The following is a 17258-nucleotide window of genomic DNA, read 5'->3' as shown; positions in this document are numbered from 1 at the left end:
ACACACACACACACACACACACACACACACACACACACACACACACACACACACAGAGCTCATTATTGAGGACAACCTTTGTCAGCTCAGCTTGTCCTGTCATCTTCCAGCGCTACATGCTCCAGAGTGGAATTTTGAAAATGAGTTTTTAAGAATGTTTCCTGCCCTATTTTATACAGGTTTTTATTTTTTTTTTCTGGCAACTTCAGGTCTGCTGATGTTTTTGGGAAAGCAGTTGCACATTGTATTTGTATTATGCATAAGTGCTGTCAGTCAAAAAGCTATGCATCTGCAGTAGGTATATAATATATCTGTTAACTATACTTTCAATATATTTAAATGCATTTACTTAAATAAGCATGTTAATCCTCAGTACTTTGGAAGATTTTTACAGCTACGGAAAAAATACTTAGCTTTCTTAAGACAGTGTATCTAAGTAAAAGATTTGTAAAATTCTTCAGATTCTTTGGCTCTTCTGCCAGCATTGTTGGATTCTATGCGGGTTTTTACATAAATGTATGTATGTTGCAAAAGCATTTGTCCCTGTTGTTTTTCATATTTTATCACCTTACACAAGACATAGACAGAATTTATTGTCATTCAATTGCACATTTAAAAATGTGACAGAAAGACACAGTGGATTTTATTTGGATTTCATTTCGTAGAGCAACTAAAAATGCATTGCAAATAAACATCTGAAAGATATGGTGTGAATTTAAACTTAGCCCTCTGTAATCTGATGCCCCTAAATAAAATATAGTGCAACCTTCAGAATGATATATTTAGTATATAAAATATAGATCTGTACCAGCAACCCTCCTGACCCCACTAAGGGACAAGGGTGTAAAGAAAATAGATGGATGGATGGATGGATGGATGGATGGATGGATGGATGGATGGATGGATGGATGGATGGATATAGATTTGTGTATTTAATCTCAGCAGATGTAGTACAGTTCAATAGTACAGCTGTTATTTGAAGGAATAAAATTATTGTATTTTCCAGATTATAGAGCACACTGTACTATAAGCCGCAGCTACAATGCTACAATTAAAAAAAAAAAAAAAAAATTGGAAACGTACATATATAAGCCGCACCGGGCTATAAGCCGATGGTATCTCTGCCGCTCTTGGTTTTCCATAAGGACCCAGCAGAGGGCAGCAGAGGGCAGCGTCGTCCTAATAAATCTGCTAGATTTATTAAGGATGCAATTCTCCGTCTCAGCTTACGTACAGCGGCTCTGTTTCCCTCCTGTACTGCTCAACTTAAAAGCTGCATCATGTGAGTTTGAAGAAATTTCTCCGTCATGCCTGCTGCTAGCATGTGCTTGTTCTAAACGAAAATGAGCACTTTCTTCTTTGATTTCCAATTTTGACTTCCTGCTAAAGACCCCCCCCCACAGCGGTTGAAGTCCACAGAAAAGCCACACCGGGCTATACGCCGCATGGTTCAAAGTGTGGGAAAAAAGTAGCGGCTTATAGTCCGAAAAGTACGGTAGGTTAAACTTTATAAGAGTACATATTTTAAGCTCTCATGAAAGAATTTATTGTCCTAAAATGAAAAGAGGATACACAACTGCAAACCAACCACAAAATTGTGGTTACAACGTAGCAAAATGGAGAATGTTCCCATGATTTCTGATGTTATACGTTATTAAGATACTCTTGTATGTGTTTAATCATGACTGAAGATGTTCTTATCGCTCAGATCAGCTCATAGACAGACATTTGTAAGGTGCGATTTTTTTTTATGTTTTGGTGGCTGAAACAGTGAGACCAAAGCGAACAACTCAAATATACAAATTTTCCATACATTTTTAAATTCTTGCTATTGCAATGACACAGCTGAAAAATAAAAATCACTAAATATTAAGAGCCTTTCTTTAAAATTGCCTCAATATTTATTTAAATCTTCACACTGTAATCCTTAAATGCCTACCATCCTCCTTCCAGAACATCAGCTTTGCTTTGCAGCTTATTATTTCATCTGCAATGCATGAAATAATGTTGACGAAATAAGAAGTGGACACAAAAATGAGAAGTGAGCTCCCATGACACAAGACTCGAGAAAGCAAGAGAGAGGATGAGAGCGGGGAATGCTAAACATGGCAGAGCAAAAGAGGTGCTGTGATCTTCAAGATGAGAGCCTAAAGGGAGTAAAGAGAAGGAGAAATGAAAGTAGCGAGAAAGAAACACTTAAGGAGGAGCAACACATAACACGGAATTTCTACTGAGGCCCCCCGAGGCATCTTATGAGGCAAAATTTGAGTTAAGAATCAGAGAAAGTCAGCATATGGCATCCTTGTATTATTGACGGTGCGTGCAAGTGCTCATCTCACACTGCAGCATGATAGCCTTGCAGTGATTTTTGTGGCATTTAAAACTCACTGTTGCTCATGTGTCTTGAGGTAATTTAGGCTGTAAAAGATTAAAAGGCAAAACTAGAATGGGTGGGGAATGCTTTAAAGAACATAATAAGGAAAAGCAGCGGAGTGGAATAAAAGGAGGCAAGATCGGGATCAGGCAAGGGCAAGCTTGCCACGCGTGTTTGAGTGAGTGTGCATCTTGTGTGAAGGAGAATGGGACGGGGGAACTAAAAGGAAGATAAGGGGATTAAATAATCACAGAGAAAGACATGAAGAGGGACTAAAAACAAAGGAGTTCACATCTCGCAAGTCATCAGGTTCAGCAAGTTATCAGGTTCAGCCTCCTGAAGTGTGTGTGCATGTGTTTGTGTGTGTGTGGAGCCGTCTGCTCCAGAAGACAGTGCATTTGAACAGATCTTTACAAGGGATCTTGCAGCTGACGCTCACAGTGCATGAGTCGCATTGTTTTGCGAGAAACGCTCAGACTTCCTCCACATTTTGACATGTCACTGAAACTAATCTTATAGACTAATCCTCACAAAGTCAAGGAGAGAGAAAATACCAACGCATGGCCTAGCAAACTTTTCACAGGATAAAGTCAGAAGAGTGAATGCATTGCACTGTGGAGTGCAATTCATTCAACCCCTCTTTACTATGACACCGCTTTATACAACGGAGGAGGAAGACACAGCCTACAGAAGTCACAGATTCCTCCTGGGTGGCTCCAGAGGCCTTCACAGTTTTTAACAACCTGAGAGATTTGTCAGAGAACTCTTGTCAACAAACAGCATCATGAAGACCAAGAGGCATAAAAGCAACGTCAGTTATTAAAAACAAGGTTAGGTTATAAAATAGTTTTTTTTTTTGGAGCTTTTAACATCTCACGGAGAAATATACGATCCACTCAAACATGGACAGAGATACAAGATACAACTGCAAACCAAGAAATGTCCACCTAAGTTGACAGGCCAGGCATGGGAAGGGGAGTATTATTTAGAGAAGCAGCAAAGCGGTCCACTTTTGCGCATTTGCTCAGATCAACAACACAGGTGGGAGACTCTGTGGACATCTATTATTGCTGAACTCTACAAAGCAGGGCTTTTTGGAAGAGGGGCAAGAAGAGAGTTATTGATAAAAGTAGGTCATAGTATGACTGATTTAAAATTTGCCTCAAGCCATGCAGGAATAATTCAAACGTGTGGAAGAATGTGCTCGAATTTTATGCAAACTACTATGTGAAGTTGAAAACTTGCACTACAAATTCTTCTGGGCACGCCGTCACCCCAAACATACCTGGGGCAGCATCGAGCTGTGGGGTTGCTTTCCCTTGACAGGGATAAAGAGACTAGGGAAAAAAAACAACTTGAGGCTATATGTATCAACACACCAAAATCCAATGGAAAATAAGTGGCAAGCCTTAGAAAATTGGTTTTCTCAGATGCTCTCCATTAAATATGACTGAGTTTGGGCTATTTTACATTAGAGAAAAAGTAGCTTCTGGTTGTTCGAAGCTAGTAAAGAAATTCCTCTGGCAGACTTGCTGCTGTTATTACAGCAAAAGGAAAAAAAAAACATAATGATAATCCTTTCACTGTCTAACACATGAAGTCCCAGTGAAATACATTGAAGTTTATTCTGGAACAGTGATATCATGCTAAGAAATTCAAGATGTATAATTGTGCAAAGCTCTTCATACTTGCCAATCCATGCCTGTTGAAGCGGTGGACATTTGTAAAAAAAAACAAAAAAAACAACAAAAAACAAAAACACAGCTTTGAAGAAACTAAAGCCAGATTGACAAACCCTTCCTTGAAGTTTTCATAAGAGAACATTGAACATGCATTGATTCTGCTGACCGTTCTTCCTTCATCATCGCCCTCTTGGGATTACCGAGTGATTCACAGAGATGAAGCAAACGGGTCCAAACTGACCCACTTGTTAGACTGATAACACTGAATTAGGATCCAATGTGGTCACAACAATTATAACCACACTGCAATCATGACCATACCTTTCTGTGAGGATTGAGAGGTGGGCAGCACGGTGGCAGCAGCTGTTCTTTGTCCACGTTTTGCTTCCTGACCTGACCGTCCTGGATGAGTGCGTGAAGATAAGAGGTTCTGCTTTCAAAGTCTTTCTCCTGCTCTTCCACCGGGCCATGTTTCATTCTGGTTTGTTGTTGGTCCCGGTTCAGATCATGCTGGGTGGGATGTCCCAAAGCCGTGGGTGGGGGGGAGCTCTGCCAGCTGATTTCCAGGTAAACAACGTGAATGCACCAACACAGCGCTGTAAGCAGAGCAGCCAAACGCAGCAGCAATCCCACGTTCACTTTCTCTCTGCACATGCCCATCTGGTCTGTATGGTTCTCTTTAGTCCATCTTTTTGCTTACTTTTTGCTGTTTTTACCCCATCTTCCATTCCCCTCTCCAGAACTCCATTAAAGAGCTATTGAATCTCTACCATGTCAAAATGACCTCTGTTCAGACTCAAACTCACACACAAGTATGGATCCTTCTCCAGCAGGACTGTGTTCATCTTAATGACGCATTCCTGAAAGCAGATTCTGTTGCACATGTGTGCAGTCCGCTGAACGTTTTGGTACCTCCCTCCTCAAGTTCGCAAGCTCCATTTCTACCAAACACACACACACACACCCCCCTCTTCTTGCTCGTCTTATTCTCCCTGTCAGGATAACATCACATAAATACACACATGGAGTTTCTCCCCCCCTCCACCTTTTCATCTCGGGTTTCTTTAAAACTCCAGATATGGGCAGGGCCAGCTAATCAGCTCCAGCTTTAAACAGGACTTGCTCGGCCTCTGTTGGTTGTACCGTTGACTCATGGTGGCTCGTCGTTGCATAACATTCCTCACATTCATTCCCAAGTTTACTGTTTTCTTTCAGCAACATGAACAAAGATGTAAGTTTGGTTAAGAATGCGTTAAAATGTGTTTGTTGTTGTTTAATCACCCTCAGATGAGCCATTTAATCGTAATTATTATATACATTTCTATCAATATACTTTCTCAAAGTATATGGTTTTTTTTTGTTGTTATCAACCACCTCGATGAAATTCAATATGCATTAGGTTTGCAGTAATAACAAAGTAGAATTTACAGCTTTAAGTATCTCTATGTACTTACTACTGTTGTATCATCTATTAATATCATTATTGATGGTTTGTGTAGCACCATTAACAACAAAGTCTTGCACTGTCTCTTCTTGTTGACCTATTTTTTAAATGCCCTTAGGTAAAGGGCATTTACATAAGGACATGTATGGCCTAAGATAGAGGATTATGTTTTAGATGGAGGAAAGCACCTCTGTCTAATGTATCTTATAATGTTTCTGGACTGAAATCCAACCAGGTTTGTGCTGATAATAAAGTTGATTTGCTACAACTGTTAAAACTCATTGACGAACTTGATTTTGAACGTTATCTCACAGTAACTCTCTGCTGCTCCCTTGAGGTAGAGAGAAAAAAAATGTCCAACAAAATCAGGGTCATAATTACTCATCTGATTCATTAGAACTTTGAGATCAAGCTGACGGTTCAGTTTTTGATTGAGTTTAATAAGCAATGACCAGTATTATTTAAATGGAAAACGTGACTAGACTATTATGCACTGTTTGTGATTTCAAGAAAAGAAAGCAAGTTTATTAGTTTGCCATAATCTCAGTGATCTACATTTACCTACCCTCCTTCTTGTGATGTGTAGTCATTAAATAGACTACACATTGATATACTATGGCAAACTATATGTAGTTTGCAATTTAACCTCTAATTGGAGTTTGGCATAATGCAACTGATTTCCTTCTATAAAGAAAATACGACTAGTGTCCAGCCAGCTCTGCTGCCATCTGGTGGTACAATGTCAGCAATTTTTTTTTTGCTTCCATATGGAATGCATTAAAACGTCGCGTCAGTTTGTAAATGTCCAATGCAATGCAGGTCAACCCAAAACCTAACAGATGATGGACATAATGAAAGCACAAGGAAGGAATCCTGACAGTTTAAATGACTGATAACACGAAATGAACTGAGGCACATTTGGACGAAATTCATCTACAGGCCTATTTGTTTACATGTACAAGAACGTTCCATTTTTTATTTTAGATGAAAGGGACGTCAGAATGTCTGACGTGTGCAGAGCATCAAACTGTGTTTCTGTTATTTATTTATTTATTTTTTTTTTATGGAACACAGTCGGGGATTTCTGTGGTGACAGACGAGTTACTGATTCCTCCAAATGTAAAGCCAAAATCTGCTGCCACGAGGAATACATCTGTGCCAGTTCTTTTTTCTTTCACTCCTTCAAAGAACAGAAGTCATTCATCTTGATGAAAAAAGTGTAAAATGTTATTACAGACGAGTCAGGAGTTGTTTTTTTTTTAACCAATAAACCCCACATCTGGAAATAGCTGCTTCGATTCAGTGAGACACGCTGCTGATGTTTTAAAGGAAGAAGGCAAACGTTAGGGTAACTAATGAGCAAAAAAAGAAAAAAAAAGATGAAGATAAGTGTCAGTGACACCAGAAAACAGGCCAAATCTTCCCTGTAATTAAAATCTAAGTGCAGCATATCCTGCACTGTGCTGAGGTTTCGTAACTAAGGTTAAACTGGAATCAGCTTGATTAAAACAGCTCAGAGTTGAAGCTTCCTCACAGCCGGTGGCCACACTGGGGACTGGATGAACAGTCTGACGTTTATCCTTTAACCTCCGGCTGCTGAAGTGGGAAGAAACCAGTTGTGACAGGAGCAGGTGAAGGTTAGACAGTGTTTGCGCTCCGCTGGGCTCCAAGTTATCACCCACAAACACAAGTTCAAAGAGCTATATCCCCACACAGGTACATGCGCTGATGCAATCTGAAACTAAGCCACACACGACATTTCTGTCAGCAAAGCGTAAAAACAACATGTTAAAAACGAGTAAAGCTTCTCCAGCATCTTGCACGCGTATACACCTTTAACTTTTGGACATTTTGTCATGTTTCCAACACAACCTTTTAATGTGATTTATATGGATTTTATGGAGCAAACTAACGATTATGAAGAAGAAGGACATCAATATTGTACATGCTTTTCTAATTGTTTTTGCAATAACAAATCAGAAAAGGTTTGACAAGCATTTATATTTAGTCTCTTTCACTTTGACACTTTTGAAAAACTGTCACTGCAGCCACTTGCTAACTGGATGATGTACTGACTGTATGGGTTCTGTTTTTACAAAAAACACATAAACACAACAGGTAAGGTCAGCAAGAGTTACCATAACGACATGCTGACATGTCACAGTAAAAAAAAATAAAAAATGGAGGAACCAGCTGAGAATGTACTGCTGAGAAAATTACTTATTTTGTATCAGATGTGATGTATAGTGCTGCAGTGCTGTGTTTCCATTCACCGTCTCAGTGTAATGTTGCAAAGCTCTATGTTTATAATGTTCACAAGTGCAACCAACAACGTTTTAAAGGATCGTAATATCTTAAGTGGTTATTGGACAAAATTTTATAATACTTTACTTATTCATTTATTTATTTTTTAAAGCAAGAATATTCCAGTTACCTTTTGAATGAGGGTGAAACAAGTGTTGGCTCATTTTATCAGTTGCTGTTGAAACTCAATATCGCCCACTGAAAACATTTAGTAAATACGGTTTCTACTTACAGACAAAATAAAACAAACAATAACTTTTCTAATGCACAAATAATGGTCCAAACCTCTAAAAAGGGTTGTGAATCAACCTTTCATTGACACACACAAGGAGAAAAAAAATGCTATTTCCTCTTACACTAGTAATGGAAGAGATCCTAATGCACATACACTAGTATGTGCATTAGGATAGCACATAAGAAATCCCGAGACGGACGGAGGATAACAAGGAGGGACATGGAAGAGTGGGGATGCACTTTACTTGTACGGACAAAACGTTTTACTGCTGTCTATAAATGTTTGATAACTAAGCTCTTTAGGAAAAAATGTCTTCTGCAAACTTTTACGATTTGCTAACAGAAAAGCAACACCCCCAGTCATGCCTTTACTTAATGGATTTGGACAAATCAGTCAGCTGTTTTGATATAAAAAAGAGAAAGTATTTTTCAAAGAAAGCTATTTATAAATGATCTTATCAGTTGGCAGTGGTGATCCATTTTATTTATTTTCCATCTGACAGCGTGCACCACACTGCCACAGATAATATCAGCACTCCTGCTGGATCCAGCCAAAGCAAGATGCACTGAGTCAATACAGCGACAGCTACAGCACATATTAATCATTAATCAAAGCTAGGAGCAAATGCATAAACAAAGCAGGCATAGGCTACAGTGTCAAAATCACTCCAGTGACGTGTGGGAATTGTGATCTCAATCATGCCAAACAATTTATTTCTTTACCCTAATTCTGAGGTTTCTAAGAAATGCAGAAGATTCTACCTAAACTTTATTGGCACAATAAGATATTGACAACACTGATCCAGTTACAAATAACTTTGTGATATGTGAATTAAGGTGATGTCAGTAAAAAAACATAAAAAAAAACAAAAAACAAAAAAACACACACAATGTAAAGGCGCCGGAAAAGTATTCACACTCCTTGTGAGTTTACTGTTACAAACTCAAACTTTCTCTTCCTGTAGTCAGTAACAACAAAATTGAAGAAAATGTTACAATATTTACTATTTTCTCGGTTGCAAAAATCAATAAAACATAACCCAAAGTTAATGTTTTATGAAAACCAACTTTTGCTGCCATCAAAGATAGAAGCACCGTGTCATCACCAGCCTTTTGACATTCTCCTTTGCAAAAATAACTTAGGATAGGATAGCATTTGTTAACTCCTGGCACAAGCACAACCTAGGAGAATCATTGCATTAATTTAACTCTTTAGTAGCCCTTTGACAGTTTTTTTTTTCCAGGACCGCCCTTTATTTGTTTCCATCCTTCCTCCTATTTGATGAGGGGAAAAAATTATTTAAAATGATGCTTCTATCATCTCAACAACACAATGATTGTGTATTATCACAAATAGCATTTTTGCATGTAGCTAAAAAAAAAAATTAAATGATCTTAGAAGCGAACTGCTTCCTGAACAAATGCTATTCTTGTCTAGGCTATCCCTCCTGGAGTCATGTCATCACAGGTTAGTTAAGCTAGTCTCCACATTTTAGCTGGATTAAGTCAAGCCCACGGTGATGTTCAGAGCTTGGGATGTTGTTTTATAATTCAACTTTACTTTAAAGTTCACCACATCTTCACCCCTGTCCTTATCTGTTGTGCAGTCTCCATGATCACATATTCAATGGGGTGTTGATACATTTGCTATGAACAGAAGGTAGATGAAAGCCGAAGAAGTGCAAACATAATATTGCTGTTAGAGTTAGTGATAATAAAATCAGCTGTTCATCGCCAGTTTTCTCACTCTGTAAAAGTCTGACTAGTTTACAGCAGTTGGAATCTTTATAGGGTTTAACTTTCCACTGGTAGCAGATTACAGCAGATATATGTTTATAGAAAGCCCGGGTCGCCCAGGGGGAAACATGGTTGGTGTTTACAACGGCATGCTTACAAGAGGAGCTTCTCTGTCTCTATACTGTATCCCTAAAATAGGATCTCTATACGGTTAGATTACGTGTTAGTCCCCCCACCACCCCCCTCATCTGGGATCGCTATCAGGTGACTGCTTAAAAGCTCGCTGTCATTGATTGTGTCAATTTAACACGATTGATGGTCGCATGATTGCATCAAAGCCCCGATTATTTAGCCTTTGATCACATTTGAGTGACTTGGGGAAAAAAAATAAAAAATAAAAGAAACAGAGATGATCATATTAACAGGGTCATAACAAGCTTTGTTTGACTGAGAAACATCACCCTGTATAAGACGAATTTTTTGAGAACATATCTACTATACACGCGTGTGTGCGTGTGTGCGTGTTTGTGTGTGTGTGTGTGTGCAATCTGTGAATAATATATTTTTGCGCCCCTCCTACTCTACTCACCGCGAGTGAAAGTCATCTTGGACACTTTCGGCTCTGAGGCGCTCAGACAAAGCTCCGCTGTCCGCTTGGGAGAGTCGCAACCGGGAGCGCCGAGGCGCAAAAACAGACAGCAAAGATGACAGTGGAGAGGATGTTCGACGAGTATGGACACTTCAAAAGGTAAACAACGCTTTTCTGTCCTTAGCTATCCTCATCACCCCACTTTTTTTTTGTTGACTTCATGAAAGCCAGGTGACAATATTCGGAATATATAATATTATTTTTTATTTTTTTTTTCTTCATTGTATCATATAATTTTTGCTTTCTAGAGTTTTCATTTTTACACTGGCAGATGGATGCAGACAATAAAGGGTCAGGTTGAAATTATTTCTATATTTTGGCTGGTCAATAAAGTGCACTGAGAAAGTATTCATACCCAACTTACCTTTCCACCATTTGTCAAGTTACAATCACAGATTGTGGTGTACATTTGTTTTCAGCACTTCTGAGCCAATTTCATGTTAAACATAAAAGTAAATCATACTTAAAGTATTCTTTGCAAAATAGTACCAAAAACACTATTTTCTGACTAGTTGATTATTGGAAACAATTGGTTGCATTTGGCTGTAGTTAGGGGTATCAGAGCAAAGGGCTCAAGCCACATATGCACAATGTTTTGAAGATATATGTCTGTAAAAATCAAGAACAGAAAGAACGCTACTATGCATTTTTTCATATTGGGCTGTGAAAAAAGTGTAATGTGAAAACCTCTGAGATAGTTCAAGCAGTATGAATACTTTTGTAACAGGTTGTTTTTATTCAGTGCACTGTCTCCTTAGAAAGGTACACCGACAATCATTAGGAGTCAGAGATGTATATTAAACATACCAGAATGATTTCCCCTTTCTAACCATTTATATTTTAACTCCTCTCCAGGTTCCAGGCTTGTCTGTATTTCGCTGCTGTCTTCCAGGCCACATCATGTGGAATCCACTACCTTGCCTCAGTCTTTCTGGTCGAGACTCCAAACTTTGTGTGCAGCGTGCCAGGCAACATCACCGACGTCCTGTATGGTAATATAACTGGATCCAGTCTGGAAAGTGTCTTTCCAGTCATCAAGCCAGCTGGCGGGCCTTTGGTGGTCCGAACATCCGAGGGAGAGCAATGGGAACTCAGCCGATGCCGCTCCGCCCTGCGCATCAACCCCCAGGACTTTACATATGATTATTATGGCAACAAAACTATGAAAGACTGCAGTGGGAACTTTGTTTACGACCACACCGAAGTTCATAGTAGCATTGTGACAGACTGGGACTTGGTGTGTGAAAAGGAGTGGCTGGCCAAGCTGTGCCAGCCAACTTTCATGCTTGGCGTGCTGGTTGGAGCGCTGCTGTTTGGGGACATTGCTGACAGGTAAGCAGCGGTTCCAGAATGGAACAAGAAAGAAATCAAAGCATTTTATTGTGAATTATAATTCTGTTTTTATTATTGTTTTTATTTTTATTTTATTTAATTAATTAATTTATTTTTTAATCAGAATTACAGCTGTGAAAAACATATGACAACTAATTATGAAATGTTTCACATCTTAAAGAAAAGATATGCTTGCATGTTGGCAGTTGTTTCAAATATATCCTCCACATCAAGACTATTTTTTAAACAGTGTAACAGCTGATTTCTCTTTTAGACCACACTAAACTATGATCACTTTCAAACTTGGCATTGGGTGCGCCCTCTCAAACTCTCTGAAGCAACACTGGGAGAGCTCAGATGGATAAATTGACATGGCTTAACAGCTGAGACTTGGCTGGTCAGCATTTATAGGAGAGCATGCTTGGCATGGATTCTACCAAATCATTCAAAAGGGTCTACACTGGCAGATCACAGATTATTTTCTTGGAAAGGTAATTTTATACCGATTAAACATTAGTAGTTGATAAAACATTATTTCTTGACACAGCATCTGGACTTGCATGTGTAAATTTAAATTATGGACATGGTTAAAGTTTTCCAACCTTGCCATAAACCTGCAAAACAGATTTTTTTGTTTAAATAAAATGAAATACAAACTTTATATTTGTGTATTTACAGACTGGATATCTGGTAAAGCTGACATAGACATCTGCCTTTACATATTTCTCTTGCGTTCCATACTGGAAAACACAGCATCAACACTTTTCATTTTCCACGTCTGTCTTATTTTGTCCTCATGGTTTTCATTGAACTTTCAGATGTTATTGACAGAGAGGAAAGCATGAACTCCATTAAAGGGAACACAAACTCCAGATTTACTTTAGCCATTCTCAGAAACTCCATCTTTTAAATTCTGACATTATTTAATCTCCACTATATTGCATACTGGTGGTGCAGTAAAATTATGTGCAAATTTTGAAATGTAGTGCAATAGACCAGGGATCCCCAACCCTTGTCCTCAGGGCCCACTGCTCTGCATGTGTTAGCTATTTCCCTACTGCTGAACACCTGCCTTAAATGAATGGGTGATTGTCAAGCTTCTCCAGCAAAGCAGGAGATAATGATGTCAATAATATACTACATGAAACAATTGAGTTATCATCGTTTAGTAATGATAACTCCATCAAAAAGCCTTAAATTAGTCTACCAGGTGTTGCAACCAAAGAATTCCTTGATGTTTTGTTACAAGTCTGACCTAAACATGAAACCTCTTCCTCTGTTTCTCTGTCCATGTCTGTCTTCCCCTGCCTCTTTGCACTCTATCCATGGTTGTCTTTTCAACAGAATTGGTCGTGTGAAAATTCTGATGATCACAAGCCTGTGTCAGTTTGCACTTGGGGTGGCCGTGGCATTCTCTCTGAACTACTACTTCTTTGTGGTGCTTCGCTTTCTGCTGGCCATGGTGAGGTCAAGGTTTGTTTAGAATTACTAATCCTTTATTGTTTGGTATTTGAAATAACTCTTAAATTTCCAACTCTACCATTTACTAGAAACTGTTTCTTACTGCAAAATCCAGATTGACACTGAGCTACTTTAACAATTAGTTCTTTCCGCTCATGTGAATGTATCAACTTTATTAACGAGACAATTGAAAGAGTGGAATGTTGTTGTTTTTTTATTTTAACAAACTTGAGCAAAAGAAAGAAGAGAACTCAAGGGACAGTGTATTTTAATACTGCCATAAAATTTGCGAATCCTTAAACTGTATGCCTCTGACACATTTTAATGGGGCATTTAATTAAATTTTGGACATTTTTCTTAGGCTGAAACTGCCTATTTACCATGGTATTGAAAATATCTTTTGTCACGCCACAAAAAAAAAGTCTGCAAATATCTGCATCAAATATAATATATATAATCTGCATGAAATATAATAATAAATAATAATAATAATAATAATAATAAAGTCTCTTAAACTTTAGACGAAGATCTAAGAAGGAACTTTCACTTCTGCCACACTGTGTCCAAAGTAATACTGGAGGAAATGGGAAAATCCTTTTCTTGCTCCACAGAGGGAAAATTCAGGTGTGGTGATCCAAGATAAAGGAAGCCAGGAACACAAAAGTAAACACAATATTGGCTTTTCGTTGCTCAAGAGAACTCATGGGGAAACAAGCAAGACAGATGTTGGCTTGACGGTGCTGCTATTAGATTGATTTGTAATATTATATGCCACATTATCACATTATTTCTGTTTGATGTGTTTCTTATTCCTCAAGGACGTACACAACACCTGATCCGTTTTACCTTTTTTTTTTTAACATCTGGTGCCTGTTTATTGGTTTTCTTCAACACACATCTGAGACTGTGACGGAACAGCCGCCTCTACTCAGAATAAGTTAAACAAAAGTAACCTCTTTCTACTAATAAAGTGACTTTTGAAGGCAACTGGTTACACAAGATTTTATTTATGGTGTCAGAGTAAGGAGTACAAATTAAAATACACACACAAGAAGTTGGTAAACCATAGATCCTTTTTCTTTCACTGTGTACTGATTAGAGAAAATATGAAAGAAGTTAAGAGCTCACAGTACTTTTGCAGGTCTCCGTCGAAGCTACAACTGGACACTGAAATTTAAAATGAATAAATCACAAACACACCATTTGATAACTTTAATCAGTCTTAAACCTACTTTATCTTATATATGCTTTCTTAGCACTTGGCTGTATCAATATAGGTCCTTACAGCAAGGGAGCACAATAACTTATATAGGCTACCAAATGAGCAAAAGGAAAAAAAAAAAAAAGAAACTGGCAGACTTGTTATTTTCCCACTAAGATCAGGATTCTTTTTTCTGTTTATGAAGAAAACTCCTATATGTAAAAAAAAAAAATATGATTTTTTTCTTTTTTAATTTACGTATTTATGTGGCCTATTATTTTAGGTAAAGTTTTTCAGAGTTGTGCATGTTAAAATGTCTCCAATTTGCAGGAAATCATTTAACATTAAAAACATGTTCACAAGAGAAAAAAATAAATCATAGACATTATAGGCTGAGAAACATATGGTTAGTAAGTTGTGCTGAAAGGAAATCTTTGGTAATTTTATTCTCCACCATCTTTTTCCAACCCCCCTTTCCTCATCGGCAACAGCTGTTGTTTTTCACACAGAATCAGGCGATCAGATAGTCCCAACTTACCAACTGTAACTGCGCAGCTTTGAAGCCATGAAGCTCAGCTTTGAATCCTCACCGCACAGTTTTAAATTATTAAGACAGTGTGTTACGGAGGGATTTACTTAATATGGCAAAGAAAACAGTCACTTGTGGTGACAAATGTTTGGCGATTTAGGGAAGATATGAGTCTTTATGGATACTTGCGTTGCACCCATTTTAAACGCAGAGCTTTTGTTGTACTGTTTTTATGTTGGCAATGTTGTATGGCAGTAAAACTTCAAAGAGTTTAAGTATGTGGTCTGAAAAGGAAGACAAGCCCCATTTAAACACAAGCGGACGATTTGCATTCGGTGCCCACAGTAGTAACACAAAGAACCCATAAAAGCCATTTAACTCTGCAACTTCTGTACTGTAATCATTGCACAAATGATTTCTCCTGTAATGTTAGTCTTCTTTCTTTGTTCCTCGTTGCTGTTGACAGGCGTCCAGCGGCTACCTGGTTGTTGTATTCGTGTATGTGACAGAGTTCACTGGCAGCAAGGTGCGTACGTGGACCTCCATGCACATCCATGCGGCCTTTGCAGTCGGCATCATGGTGGTGGCTCTGACGGGTTACCTAGTCCGAGTCTGGTGGATCTACCAGATCATCCTCTCCATATGCACCTCACCCTTTCTGCTGTTTTGCTGGAAGTTCCCAGAGACGCCTTTCTATTTAATGGCCAAGGGCCGTTACCAAGAGGCTCAGGCCCTGCTGGACACAATAGCCCGATTCAACGGACTTGAGTGCCGACTCAAGGCGGAGGATCTGCTGGAGCCAATGAAGTCGGAGAATGGCAAAACACTGCTAGAGAAGGAGGAGGGGGAGAGGCCCGCACAACCTGAGAAGAAGCTATCCATCCTGGATCTGTTTTGCAGCTGGAGGATGGCAGGCCGTACCTGCACAGTGTGGGCCATCTGGTTCATTGGCAGCTTGGGCTACTATGTCTTCTCTCTGGGTTCAGTGAATCTGGGAGGAAACCAGTATGTTAATCTTTTCCTGGCTGGTGAGTGTCAAATCAAAAATAACTTTAACTACACATTAAGTATATCTATTCTAAAGCAAGATGTAAATGATGATATATTTTTGTAAATATCTTTAGGGGAATATAGGCAACAAAATCTGTTTACCAGAATCTAATCCTGGCACTTTTTTATATTTTTTTATAATGGATGCTGTTTAGCTTTCAATACTTTAATACCACAATTTACATCACTACACATCTGCCATGGATTTAAATAGTGCATTAAATATGTGCCTTAATGCAAGTTATCCTTATCAGATGCCTTATTGAGCATCTGAAACAGCAGCACACTCAATTCAATCGTCGTTTAAACCAGGCTAGGTTAAAAAACAAAATCTTAAAATGAAAATGGCCTTCATTTTTTTATGCTTAGATCCAAATAAAACAGATGTTAGTTACAGCAGCATTAGTGGGAAATGGGAAAACAGTGTCAGTAAATAACTGAATCAGTCTCTATTCCCCCGTGACAGTTTGAAAAAGATCTTAAATTAAAATCCTGCAGGATTTTCTTCTTTGAAGAATTAATTATTTTTCAAAGACGGCCAAGAACATGTTGATGGAACAAAACGATCTTTGAGAGATTAACCTAAGATGTTTTCCATCCTTTGTTATATTTTGTCTGTGCTTTGCATGGAAGTAGATTTGATTTCATATAGCAAAACCGAGGCTCTAACTATTGAGGTAGGTATTTTTCATCTTTAACTTGTGACCTTTGTCCTTTATTTGGTTCTCTTAACCATTCATTAAAGGTTTAGTCTGTGGTGTCTAAACTTTTCCATGCTGTAATACTTCAGTGATGTGTGAGTGAGAAACATGTGCTGTTGTCCAAGTTGGGGTTGTTTACAGCTCTGTTTATGGTAACTGAGAGCCAAGAATGAACACAAACTGTCCTTGGCTAAATGGTTTCCGCATCGCATCTAATAAAGAAAATAAGATTTGTTGAACAAATCACAGATGTAATGTAATGCTATCCTCAGAGTACCGGGCTACACCCAGGTCCCGCATTTAAGCTGTCAGTTCCTCTGAGAAAAAAACTGAGTATTATTTTTTGAAAATTTGCAGCCTCAATCCATCGACTGAATTGTTCCTTTACTAAACCCGTATAATCAGTTAAGCTGAATGTTTTGGTCTTTTAGTTTCCAGTAAATATAAACGCACTCCTATTTTAATTTCTTTTAAATCCTGCAGTTGAATTTATCTGCTAGGCATATGTTGCACTCAAAAATTTGGGATGAAACACCCCTTTAATAACTTTTCTTCCTTTA

General features: G+C 38.4%; 2 protein-coding genes across 2 annotated transcripts in view; one reads left to right on the top strand and one right to left on the bottom strand.

Moving 5' to 3' along the window:
- Nucleotides 1-5019, bottom strand: part of LOC103135080 (methyltransferase-like protein 24) — a 35582-nt gene extending 30563 nt beyond the window's left edge. Inside the window, exon 1 of the mRNA XM_007547677.2 lies at nucleotides 4378-5019. Coding sequence (XP_007547739.1) covers nucleotides 4378-4716 — 339 coding nt within the window. The 5' untranslated portion in view covers nucleotides 4717-5019. The remainder of the gene's footprint in view (nucleotides 1-4377) is intronic.
- A 5303-nt stretch (nucleotides 5020-10322) lies between these two features.
- The window catches only part of slc22a16 (solute carrier family 22 member 16), a 14000-nt gene continuing 7064 nt past the window's right edge, over nucleotides 10323-17258 (top strand). Inside the window, exons 1-5 of the mRNA XM_007547922.2 lie at nucleotides 10323-10523; nucleotides 11280-11756; nucleotides 13101-13218; nucleotides 15414-16057; nucleotides 16971-16989. Of these exons, the coding sequence (XP_007547984.1) occupies nucleotides 10480-10523; nucleotides 11280-11756; nucleotides 13101-13218; nucleotides 15414-16057; nucleotides 16971-16989 (1302 nt within the window). The 5' untranslated portion in view covers nucleotides 10323-10479. The remainder of the gene's footprint in view (nucleotides 10524-11279; nucleotides 11757-13100; nucleotides 13219-15413; nucleotides 16058-16970; nucleotides 16990-17258) is intronic.

The sequence above is a fragment of the Poecilia formosa genome, unplaced genomic scaffold, assembly GCF_000485575.1.
Source record: "Poecilia formosa unplaced genomic scaffold, Poecilia_formosa-5.1.2 Scaffold1, whole genome shotgun sequence".
NCBI lineage: Eukaryota > Metazoa > Chordata > Actinopteri > Cyprinodontiformes > Poeciliidae > Poecilia > Poecilia formosa.
Note: the sequence above shows the minus strand (reverse complement) of the source record. Positions and strands in the feature narration are given on the sequence as shown.